The 12,377-nt window shown below is 34.6% G+C and overlaps 1 protein-coding gene across 2 annotated transcripts in view; it reads left to right on the top strand.

Annotated features, from left to right (window-relative positions):
* The window catches only part of LY75 (lymphocyte antigen 75), a 158,789-nt gene that overhangs the window by 35,192 nt on the left and 111,220 nt on the right, over window positions 1-12,377 (top strand). For both annotated transcript variants that reach the window (XM_071216379.1, XM_071216380.1), the window contains exons 14-16: window positions 8,330-8,411; window positions 9,313-9,378; window positions 11,616-11,730. In XM_071216379.1, the coding sequence (XP_071072480.1) occupies window positions 8,330-8,411; window positions 9,313-9,378; window positions 11,616-11,730 (263 nt within the window). The remainder of the gene's footprint in view (window positions 1-8,329; window positions 8,412-9,312; window positions 9,379-11,615; window positions 11,731-12,377) is intronic.

Consider the following 12,377-nt stretch of genomic DNA (forward strand, 5'->3'; position numbering starts at 1 on the left):
CCCATGTGAAAAATGCTCAGCCTGCCCAGGAGTGGTGCCGCACACATGGAGAGCTGATGCAGCAAGATGACACAACAAAAAAGAGACTCAGTTTCCTAGTGCCACCGGATAATGCAAGCAGATGCAGAAGAACATACGGCAAATGGACAGAGAGAGCAGACAACGGGGCAGCGGTGGGGTGGGAGGGAAGGGGAAAGAAATAAAATAAATCTTAAAAATAAAGGTAGAAAAAGAACATTTATGCTCTTAAATACAACAGCATCAAAATATATAAGGCAAAAATATTTTATTAGTGAAATTTTCCAATAAATAACAGTAGTGGGAGATTTAAAACTCCTATCTTGATCATTGGCAAATGAAAGAGGCAAAAAAATAATAATAATACGAAGATCTGAATGGTATAATTAAGGTTAAAGTAGATATCCTCTTTGTTTATAAATTATAAAGGTGATTTATACTTTCTTGTCAAGCTTATTGCCTGGATCACTTATGACGATTTGTTAGGCTAAAAGAAGACCTCAAATACCATTAAGTTAAATTATACAGATTTACATAAGAAGGGAATTAAACACTATACACATATAAATTAAATATTTTAAGTAAATCTTGTGGCAAATAACTCAAAATTGTATAGGTGAAAATTGTATAGCACTCATCTGAAAATCATGAGATATAGCCAAAGCTATAGTTGAAGGTACATTAATAACTTAAAAATTATTAAAAAAGAATGAAAAGCACTCAAGTAAAAGTAAAAATAAGAATCAGAACAAATCCAAGGAAACCATAAGAAAACATCTAATAAAGATAAAAGTGAAAATTAATGAATTAAAAATTAGAAAAGCAGTAGAAATGACAACTCTAATAGCTAGATCTCTGGAAATAAAATAAGAAAATAGAAAAACAAACTGATAATTAAATCAGGAGAAATAAAAAACAGATACGAAAATGAAGCCTGTGTGAAGCAGATGTGGCTTAACTGATAGAGCATCCACCTACCTTATGGCCCATGTGGTGAGCTGGCCCATGCACAGTGCTGCCACACGCAAGGAGTGCCATGTCACTTAGGGGTGCCCCCACGTGGGGGAGCCCCATGCGCAAGGAGTGTGCCCCGCAAGGAGAGCTGTCCCATGTGAAAAAAGTGCAGCCTGCCCAGGAGTGTCACCGCACAGACGGAAAGCTGATGCAGCAAGGTGACGCGACAAAAAGAGACACAGATTCCTGGTGCCGCCGAGAATGCAAGCAGACACAGAAGAACACACAGTGAATGGACACAAGAGAGCGGACAACCAGGGGAGAGGGTAAGAGAAATAAATAAAAATAAATAAATTTTTAAATTTAAAAAAAAGCCTGAGTATGGGATTATAAAACTCATTTTACAGAGAAGTTTTTTCTTATTTGGTAAGATATTATTATAATTCTTTGCTAATATAACATGAAATTATTGAACAATTTGTAGTATTAAAAGGAGAATATACTGTTTTGATTAATAGAAACTCAATCTGATAACCATAGAAAAAATGGAGAAAGTCGACAAAAGAACTTCTTCCAAGAAAGAGATGGTACTATATGGTACTATATGTGAATTCCTTCAAATTAAAAAAAAAAAATGACCATTACCATGTATTTCAGTTGTTTCAGTATATAAAAACCAATGTGAAAATCTGGTTTATTTTACGAACTATCTAATCCTGATAGCAAAGCATGAGATTGATAACACAAAGGAGGATTATATACTAATCTCATGATTAGATGTGAAAAGTATGAAATAATTACAAGCACTTATTATGTGCCCGGTAATGTCCTGAGTGTTTCCCATCTATTAATCCTTCAAACATTTAATCCTCAAAATAGCCTATGAAGTAGGTTCTATTACTCTTCTCATTTTATCCAAATAAGGAGATGGAGGCACAGAGAAGTAAAATAGCCTGCTCAAGGTTATAGTTAGTAAGTAAAGGTTCCAGGTTTTGAATGCAAGCCATCTTTCTCCACAGCCCACTTTCTTACTACATTATAATACCTCAGAATAACATACCTCGATCATGCAGCATTTCTTTCAAGAACACAAGATTAGGACAATGCCAGGAATTCTGTATAACAAACAAGTCAGATATGATATGATCATCCTAATTGGTGCTGAAAATGCCTCTGATAAAATTCAGTATTCATTTCTGGCTTAATATAAATATGCAATATATTCAGTTAATATGTTTAGTGAATATGTTTAATTAATATATAAATTCTTGGTAAATAAAGAAGGATAGTTCAAACCAATAGCCCCTATCACACTTCATGATAAAGCATTAAATGCATTTTCTTGAAAATCAGAGAAAGGTAATCCCAATTATTACTATTATTGGTCTTTGGAATTTATTCTCTGTGCATTAAGATAAAAATAAAGAAGTATAACATGTAAATCTTTATAATATGTGGGGGGAAGAAGTTATAAAAGAGTTAACATACACTGTTTACATAAAAAGGTGGATAGCAAAAATTTCCCAAAAAAATATAATCATGGTTACCTCTGGGAGGTAAAATTTTGAGTGATTTAAAAAGTATTTTCTTCAAAAATTTCTACATTTAACATACCCACTGTTGTGTTTTTCTCATTAAAGAAAGTAAAGTTTCACTACAGTCCTTTGGAAACTGATGTAAAATATCATGGCTATGTGCCATTGCTTTCGTTTGTTAATCGTCTATTGTAGAATGACAGGTATTCTAGAGTTCATTGCCTGGTATTAGAAATTAATATACAAGAGTTCATTGCAGACTGATCTAAACCAATTTGGACATCCTGATTCTTAGGTTCTTTTTAAGATGAGTGTCTGTTAGCTACTCCCCCAGAACCTTGAGAGTAGGTTATAATGAATGCAAAACTCAGACCAAATCCTTTCACACACAGGAAAAGCAGGCACAAAATGATTCGTGCAATCTGCTTTGTAAGCTTGACAGTGTATCAGCGATCTGTCCTTTGAGGTGTTATAACCATCATCTTGCACAGAAGAGTTACTATGGCAGATGTGACAATGTTCTAGAAGCAAAATTCTGTTCCCACTGTAGTTAGCTTCAGGCAGTCACAACTGCCTGACCCAATGACTGTTTAGGGATTGAGCTCAGAAGCTGCATCTAAAGGGTCAAGCTCCTGGCCTCACTAGATCCTAATACCCTGTCATTAAGAGTAGTGAGTATCTGAATATTCTAGCTAATCCCCATATATCGACTACTTTAAAATCACTAATGAGAGCCCATTTCTAACATCATGCCAGTTAACAAGCTTCTAATTTCACTGACACAAACCCATTTCTGACACTCACTCTGCCCATGACCAAGCCTCAGGTGTAGCTTGGTATCACAGAAGCACTTGTGGTGCCACCTCTGGCACAGGGCCCTTCTGACATGCTGCTGATCACCCCTGCAGTGTGAATTTCAAGCAGGGCAACTTACTGCCCCTAGGTGTCAAGCTTGACACACACAATATCATACTGTCTTGGTTAAAGTGTTTTTAAAGAGGTCCTGAAATAACAAAAGAACTCTACATTCTGAGTAACACCAACCAAAGGGTTAATAATCTCTATTTGGAACAGGGAGCCATGAAAAGTACTAAGCAATGAGGTTGTAGGTTATTTGTGGGAATCAGTTGTTAGAAAATGTTGAAATATCATATGATTCAAATGATCATTAAGAGTGTCTATATACAGGATGGATTACACTAGACAGCAAAACTAAAGTCTGAGAGATAATTATTAAGGAGCCTTTGTTGGACTGTTTTTGTTTTTTATCACATTTGCTGAGGGTCTCCTTCCTCCATTAAAAATTAGTACAAGTTCCTTACATAAAATTGGAAAAATATAACTATAGTGAAGAAAATAAAAATCACCTCAAATCTTACCTCCTAGTTATAAACATAGTTAACATTTGTTTCTATTTCCTTCCAATTCTGTACATACAGGTTTTTTTTCAAAAATGATTTTCCACAAAATGTGCTATGTTTAATTTTTTTCTAAGCACAAAAGTAATGCATTCTGAATTTAGAAAACAGAAAAGCACAAAGAAAAATCAAATTTCCATAATCTTTTTGCTCATAGGGACCATATTTTTCCCTTCTTATCCCGCAGGTAATGAACCTTGGTTTATGGTGTCTGCTTAATAAGTGTTTGCTCTATTAATAAAGAGACTATTTTCCTGTGCTGTTCTTAGAAAGAGAACATATTCTAAAACCAAAATTGCAATCATGGCTTGAAAAGACAGAAAGAGACAAACTCACTTGTATTGGAAAATGATTCTAAAGCTTACTCCTTGAAAGCCTTACTTTTTATTGCAGGAATTGACCTTTCTCAGCAAGATGTCCATTGCCCAATTTGTGTATCATAAGCCAACGTGTTAAGTCAGATTACTGCTATACTTCTCAAGATCTAAGTTCTAAGATTCTGCATTTCAGTAAAAAGGATTTATGGGGCACTTAGTCATTAACACTCCAAGATCTTTGTACCTCTTAATGGCAGCCCAACAGGAAAAGCCATTACAGAACAAAAATATTCATAGGATTAGAGAAATAAGTCTTGTTTGCAATGCCTTTGCTGCTATCTATGCACACTGCCTATTGTGGTGTGGCTTGAATGGATTTAGATATAAATCTAAGGCTTTGCCGACTAAGCACCCTCATCACAGAGTATTTATTGGGGGTTATGGCTGAAACACTGTTTGCCTTAGAAAACAGGTACAGCAGGAAATTTCGATTGAGAGTAGGAATTTTAACACAAATACACGTATTAACCTTTTATGCATTTTTTTAACCTAATAGCTTTAAAACCATATACTTAGTGCTTGAAGTAAAATAAATGTGTAAAGAGAGAGAGAATCTCAGTTTGGTTCGATTCCCCAGTTATGATCAGGTGCATCTTTTCCTCAAATGTTCTAAAATCCACATTAGAGGTTTACAGTGTTTAATGTGATTTCCAATTTCTTCTGCCCTTTATCTGCATTTAACTAAATCAGATCAAACCAGATAATGAATCTCATACAACAAACAAAATACAAGTACCTACTATTTTCTATTTTTATGACTCAGAAGTAAATCCCTTGAAATGGAAGCTGAAAACTGGGCATTTCTATTGAAATGAAGTTCAGTCTCAGCAAGTCGAGAAGATTGGAAATTTTGGACAAAAGGGGAAACTTTTCTTTAGAAAACTCTCAAACACTCATCATAGGAGTCAGAAATGGGTTTGAAAGCAGAGAAAATTTTTTTAAGTGGTAGAAGTTCACTGGCTAAGAGAGGACTGACTGGGTCGAGCTTGAGGACCATAGCAAAGGTTAGAGACAGATCTCTGAGAGGCTGCCAGGGGGAGACGACTATAGATTAAATGCAGGTGGTAAGTGATCTTTGATAATTTCCTTGGTTGTACTGTTGATTGTGTAAAGAAGATAAAATATCTTATGCTTACTTTGGGGAAACACAGAGTTCTGCACATGTTTTCTAGGCCCAAATATAAAATGAGCAAAAATTTGAGATAAATTAAGTTAGATCACAAAATGAGTATGAGGAAGGAAACTTACCCTCCTCTCTATTTTAGCCACCTGGCTTTAATTGTACTGTGTATGGAAATTACCTGGACCCTATGGTTTTGAAAGTCAACGTTTGAGCAGTATGATTAATTAGGAAACTGGTAAGAAACCTCTGATGAGTTGAAGACACACAGTGCAAATTCCTCTTATAGTTGCTAAATTCAAAATGGACTTAATTGTCTCCATTGGATTTATTTTAGTTTTGCAAATTGATCTTTCTCTAGGTTAGAAAACAGTGTAACAATAAAAAAAAAAAGGGGAGGACAGTACTTATATTCCATTGTAATAAGTTGAAAAGCTTGAGGCTAAAAAGGTGGAAAAGTATTATTAATATTGAAATATGAGGGAATGTCAAACAAAGGAAAGAGATAAAGAAAAGCAATTACTTTATTAAAAGGTGATAAATTCATTTAAAATGAAGGTTGCTCCAGCCTTTGATTCACTAGTAAATTTTGTAAAAAGGCAGACTTAGTATGTTTTCTAGTCGGTTTCGCAGCTGTACGTTCCATATAGTCTACTGAGCTTGAATGTAGGGATTGGTTTAAATTTGGGTCCTTATACCATTATATATATTATGTCTACAGTATAATATATTTATATATCTGTGTTGCGTGTGTATACACAGACACGTTTGTTCTTTTTCTTTTTTAAAGATTTATTTTATTTTGCCCCCGCCCTACTGTTGTTGTTTTGCTGTCTGTGTCCATTCTCTGTGTGATCTTCTGTATCTATTTTTCTTTTTATCTTCTCATCTTTCTCCTCTAAGATTCAGAGGGATTCAATCCTGGGAACCTCTGATGTTAAGAGAGGTTCCCTGTCATTTGAGCCACCTCAGGCCCTGGTCTCTGCTTCACTTTGACTCTCACCTTCATCTCTCTTTTGCTGAGTCATCATCCTGTTGCATGACTCACTTGCAGAGGCACTGGCTCACCACGCGGACACTCGGCTCACCACAAAGTGGTGAAGCTTTCTCTTCTTCTTTTTCACCAGGAGGTCCTAGGGATCGAACCTGGGTCCTCTCATATGGTAGGCAGAGGCCTTATCACTTGAGCCACATCCACTTCCTCCTATGTTTGTTCTTAATCACATACTGTGTGCCATCAGAAGGTTAAAATGCATAGAAAGTGTTCTATTTATTAAGGCCTAAAAAGTGTAATAAAATCTAGAGAATATTTTCAAATGAGGGAAAATTTTTTAATGGTTATATCATTTCTGTTGATACTTGAACTAACTCCCTGGCTAAAGCATAAGTTTATTTGAGGAGAAGGGATCACTTACAATGTGTGTTACTGCCTCCATATATTTCTTTATATGTATATATCCTTCTTCCTTGGAATGCCTAGGCCATTCTGAATACTGATACATGGTAAGCATTCAAATTGTGCTAGAAAAAAACATCATCCGTCCTCTGAAGACTATCTTTTTCTAACTATCTCCCAAAATCTTTCCTGACTTCCTGTGGTCCACAATGACCTCTCTTTTCTCTGGTCTTTTGTAGGATTAAAACTTATACAACTCCTTTGAGATCTTTCAAAAACTTGTATTATTCAGTTTTTCTATTGGATAAACCTAAAACTACTCTAACAATATTGTATTTTTTTAAAGAAAATACTCATATATTTTTGTTCATAAATATCTTATCTCCCTGGCTAGCTTATATTCCACTTAAGGGTCTTGTATATCTCTGCATCACCCACTACACTTAGTCCAATGCCTTGTACATAAAAGTATAATACTTACAAGTGATTAAAGTAATTGCTTAATTATATTTCTCTGGTATAATCCATGAAATTTGACACTTAGAAAATATTCAAATACTTGTTTACTTGAAAGTTATTGGGCAATGGGAATTAAATAATTTTTTTTCTTGTCTGATGAAAATTTAGCCAAATGTTTTGTTCTACTTTTTTAAAAAATGTATTTTCTTTTTAAAGAAACTTTAGATTACATAAATCAGAAATAGAGGGGATTCTCCTATACCTCACCCCCTCACACTTTTACCCATTAACAACATCTTTCATTAGTGTGGCACATTTGTTACAATTAATGAACTCATATTGAATATTACTGCTAACCATGATCTATAGTTTACATTATGGTTTACACTGGGTACTGGACAATTTTACAGGTTTTGACAAAATTTATAATGGCCCATATCCGTCATTTCAATATCATGCAGAACAATTCCAGTGTACCCAAAATGCCCCATGTTATACCAATTCTTCCCTTCCCCTCCCCTCAGCACTTCTGGTGACCACTGCCTTTATATCAGTGTGACAAGTTCTTCTATTATTAGAATAGTAAGTCTACTTTAGTCTACTTTAGTCCATAGTTGCATTTCCACCTTTTGTTCTACATTTAGAGAAAAGAAATTTGACAGTATTATAGACAAATGCTTGAGGAAATACTATTGTGTTTGTTCATATCAGAAAACATTAACATTATCTAATCCTTTAACTGTGTTAAAGTTTTGGAATAATCACATTTTTTCCTCTTAAAAATTCAAAGCAGAGTAATTTTTGCTTATCATATATAAAAAACAACTTAAATTTTGTTTTTAGAAGTATGGTACCTTTTTAAAAATTGCCACCTCATATTAAGAATTCAGTTTCATTTCAGAAGACTTTCTTGAATGACGTGAAACTGCTTTTCAGCTAGTGATAAGATCTGAATAAACTTACATGTCTTAAGCACTTTAGACATGTGAATGCTAAATAGTTTTATCAAGTATGTGTTCTCACATTTTTTTTAATGCTTCTTTTTTACATAGTGACCAGCGTTGGCTATGGATAGGTTTAAATAAAAGGAGCCCAGATTTACAAGGATCCTGGCAATGGAGTGATGGTACACCAGTAAGTTAAAACTATTGTTTTTGATAATTTGGAAGAAGAGTTTGTTTCAATGACAAGTAAGTTGATTGTTAAATTTTACAACTACATACCATATAGCCGTGAAAATTGAACTGTTTTTTTTTTTTATTGAAATGGAAATAGACTCAGTTATATAAATTGGGGAAAAACAAGTTACTAATCTCATTTTTAATTTAAAAAAACTCATACATATAGTTTATATGTAGTCAAAAAGAACGACCATCTTTAATAGGATTACCAGTGATTTTTTATTTTTATTTCTACTGTTTACTTCGCTTATTTCAATGAGAAGATTTTAATCTTTGTTACCTAAAAATGTAAATATAAGAGTTAATGAAAAAACTTTATCAGTGGAAATAATTTGGGAAACCTTAAAAATCCTTAAATATCATTTAAAATTTTAACATTATTCTGAAAAGAGGATTTAAGTAACTCTTACAGGAGCAAAATTATTCTCAAATATTTTAAATGTTATCTCTACACTATCATAGCATCAATTCATTGTGTATTCTTTCTAAATATAAAACTCCTTGGCTTTTTTTTTTTCAAATTTGAGCAATTCTGAGATTAGTTACCCAAATAACTAGTATTTCAATACATGCAGAAAATAATAATCTTCTGCAACTCATGATTCTCTGACTCCAAGAGTGAACTTAATACACAGTTAACCTCCATTTGTGAAACGGTGGCTTCCTTTGTTTGGCGACTTACGACATTTTCTAAGTTCACTCTTGATTTTAGCATCCTGATTTTTAAAAAGAGGTGAAAAAATTTTTCCTTCTGTGGCCTGTGAATGCTTGAATTATTAAAGCTGCCCGTATTACATCTAAATTGCAAATGTTTGCATCAGCTTTAAATTCTTGAGCTTCTCTTGAATTTTCAGGTGTCTACTATTATGGAAAACGAGTTTCAGCAGGATTATGACATTAGAGACTGTGCTGCTGTGAAGGTCAGTATCATAGGAAAAATCCGTGTATTTAAAAAATAAATCTGGCATCAGCCTCAGTCAGGCAACAGATCCATGAAGTGCTTTTTGTGTTGGGTGCTATAGTATATCTATGGCCCAGCCCTCAAACAACCTAAGTTACAATCTACTTGGGAAACTAAAAAAGATGGCTCTCATTACTGTGCAATAATGAATTCCAAATGAGTGGGCAAAAGAGGGCTAATGAAACTGAGAAGAGGAAGTGATCACTCTGGCCTATTTCCAAAAAGAGGGCTGTGAGGGATGGGAAGGATTTGTCCAGGGGGAATGGAGTGAAGCTTTCTAGTGGGGAAGGATATGAGAAGATGGGAGTGGCAGTGGAGACGAAGAGGCAGTAAGGAGAACAGAATACAGATCAAGAAGTTGTAATTGGTGTTGTGGTGGAAAATAAAGATTGGTGCTAAGTTAAGGTGTTTGCACTTTCGTTTTTTGAGTAGGGAGGGTAACATGAACTCAGGCTATGAGGAAGGTTAATCTTGAGACTGATTTCAAGATGCACCAGATAGGATTGGAATTCAGGCATCTTCCTTTGCAGAATTCATTTGTTCATTCATTCCATAAGCAACGTTTCCAAACAGTCTGTTAGAAACTGGGATATATAACAACGAATAAAATATGCAACATTGGTGCTGTCTTCACAGAACTTACAGCCTAATAAGAGGTAAAGGCAAATAAACAAGCAGTTACAATGCCATTGGGCAGGGGCAATGATAGGAGAAATACAAGTTTATGCAAGAACAAGAATATTATGGGAGATTAATAATGATACTGATGGTGATAGCAGCAGCAGCTAACACTTTTTGACTACTTTATGAGCTTAGCACTGTTCTAAGCATATCACATACATATTCTACTTAATACTTAAGTGGGAGGTAGGTACGGTTACCATTTTCACTTTACAGTGAAAGAAATTTCAGCTAGAATAATTTACCAAAGGTAACATGATTACAGAACTGAAATTTAAATCCTTGTGTATCTTGGTCTAAAGACTGTATTTGTAATTGTTATACTGTATGACTAAGCATTGGTAGAAACGGGGGGTACTGATTTATGGAGAAAATAGTATATTTTATTTTAGATGTTTTTAATCCAAGCTAGTGGCAAAAGAATACTGAAATTGAAATCTTACAGGAGTTGAAGGAAAAATGTATATTAAAAATGTGAAAAAGAGCTAAGGTATATTTGCAGAGAATGCCAGGAAATAAAGTAAAAGATGTTGAGGATGGAGGAGAAACCCAGATACTATTTTTGCTGTGTAGGCCCAAGAAGGAGAAATTAGAAAGTGGCTGACCAGAAGTGTTACCGAAAGACTGAGACAAATAAGAACTGAGAAAGTCATTAGAAAGCACTATTTTCAAAGTAACAATTCTGGTAATAACGTGCATTATAATACCCTGTCATTTTTATAGAATTCCCATGTTAAAACATGAAAAGGTGAAAACTTTAGAGAAGCTTATGATTTTCTCAGGTATCTCCAGAACATGGATACAATAAGCTATGTTCTATGTAAATAGAATTCTCCATATGTGAAGAGACTTGAAAATCTACCCAGAAAATAAATACAAGAAACACTGATAGAGCTTGCATCAGGAACAAGCCTAGCTGGGGCAATATTCTGTTAGGAGAATCATACCTAGCTGTCACCATACCCACCAGTATCTTTGACTGAAGGGAAAACATTCCCGGGCTGTGCCATCCTCTTTTCTCCAGCTGCTGGTTGGAATTTGTAGTGAGTCATCTTGGACCACGTGGAGGGAGACAGTGCCCTAGAAAGGGCAGGATACCACCAGAGAAGGAGCCTGGGCCCTGACAATAGACTTCTATGCCATTTTTCACAGATCTGCTTTGATCACGGCCTGGTGTTTAGAAATTACTGAAGTAAATCTTTTTTTTCTAGCTTGGTCTTTTTCCAAATTTAAATTAAGGTAGGAGATTATACAATTTTATGCCAGCCAAAAAAAGATAATTTGCATATGGAACTTAAACATGGACTTAAGATATATTCCCTTTGTCATCCTCTTTGAAGGCTCTTGCTCAGACTGTTACTGTTTAAACACTCATTCATTCATGTGTTCATTCATTAAACAAATACCTTAGGTGCTAGAGCTAAAATAGAGATAAAGACCATAGGGCTTACAGTCTAGCATTTCATGAGGACCTCATAAACTTCAAATTATTCTGCAATCCTTTTCCCCTTTTAGGTCAATCATAGGCCATGGCGAAGAGGATTTCATTTCTATGATGACAGAGATAGGATTTATTTAAGACCTTTCGCCTGTGATACAAAACTTGAATGGGTGTGCCAGATTCCAAAAGGTAAATGGTAGTTATTCCTTTTTACAGCCTTCTCATGTTAGCATTATAAAAGTACCTAAGAAAGTATTTTAGTCTATAATTATAATTAAAGAAAACTTACATAGATGCAATAAATATATTAACTCCCGCCCCTCCACACCCCCATTTGTGTCTCATTCCTAGTAGAAGCCTGGCTTGTTGAAATTAGGTGATACATTCCTCTTTGCTCTTGGAAGAATTTGATCAGAAGACAAAAATTTAATGTTCATTTAGGGAGATTAAATTTTGGAATAAAAATTTCAAGTAAAGGAGAGTTGTGGCAGAAGGAATCCTTTTAATTTTTATTTTCAAGAGAAATAAAGGTTAAAATGAAGTTAAGGCTGGAAGAATGAGGCAGAAACCAAGAAAAAATTTGTCAGGTCCTTGCAGAATTGAGAAGCAATTTCTAGGAAACCCCAAAACTGCTAATACTGCAAGTATTTCAAGTTCAGGAAACCAGTTAGATTGATATCAGAGTGTTTTGATGACAAAAAAGAGGGAAGAACAAATCAGATCTTTTTACTGAGCTTTTTACTAAGGAAAAGGTTAAGATTTTAATTGCCCAAATTATTTTTTAAGCAGACATATAGGACATATTAAATTAATTAGTGGCAAATGCATGGAAAGTT

Source organism: Dasypus novemcinctus, chromosome 7 (assembly GCF_030445035.2).
Source record: "Dasypus novemcinctus isolate mDasNov1 chromosome 7, mDasNov1.1.hap2, whole genome shotgun sequence".
NCBI lineage: Eukaryota > Metazoa > Chordata > Mammalia > Cingulata > Dasypodidae > Dasypus > Dasypus novemcinctus.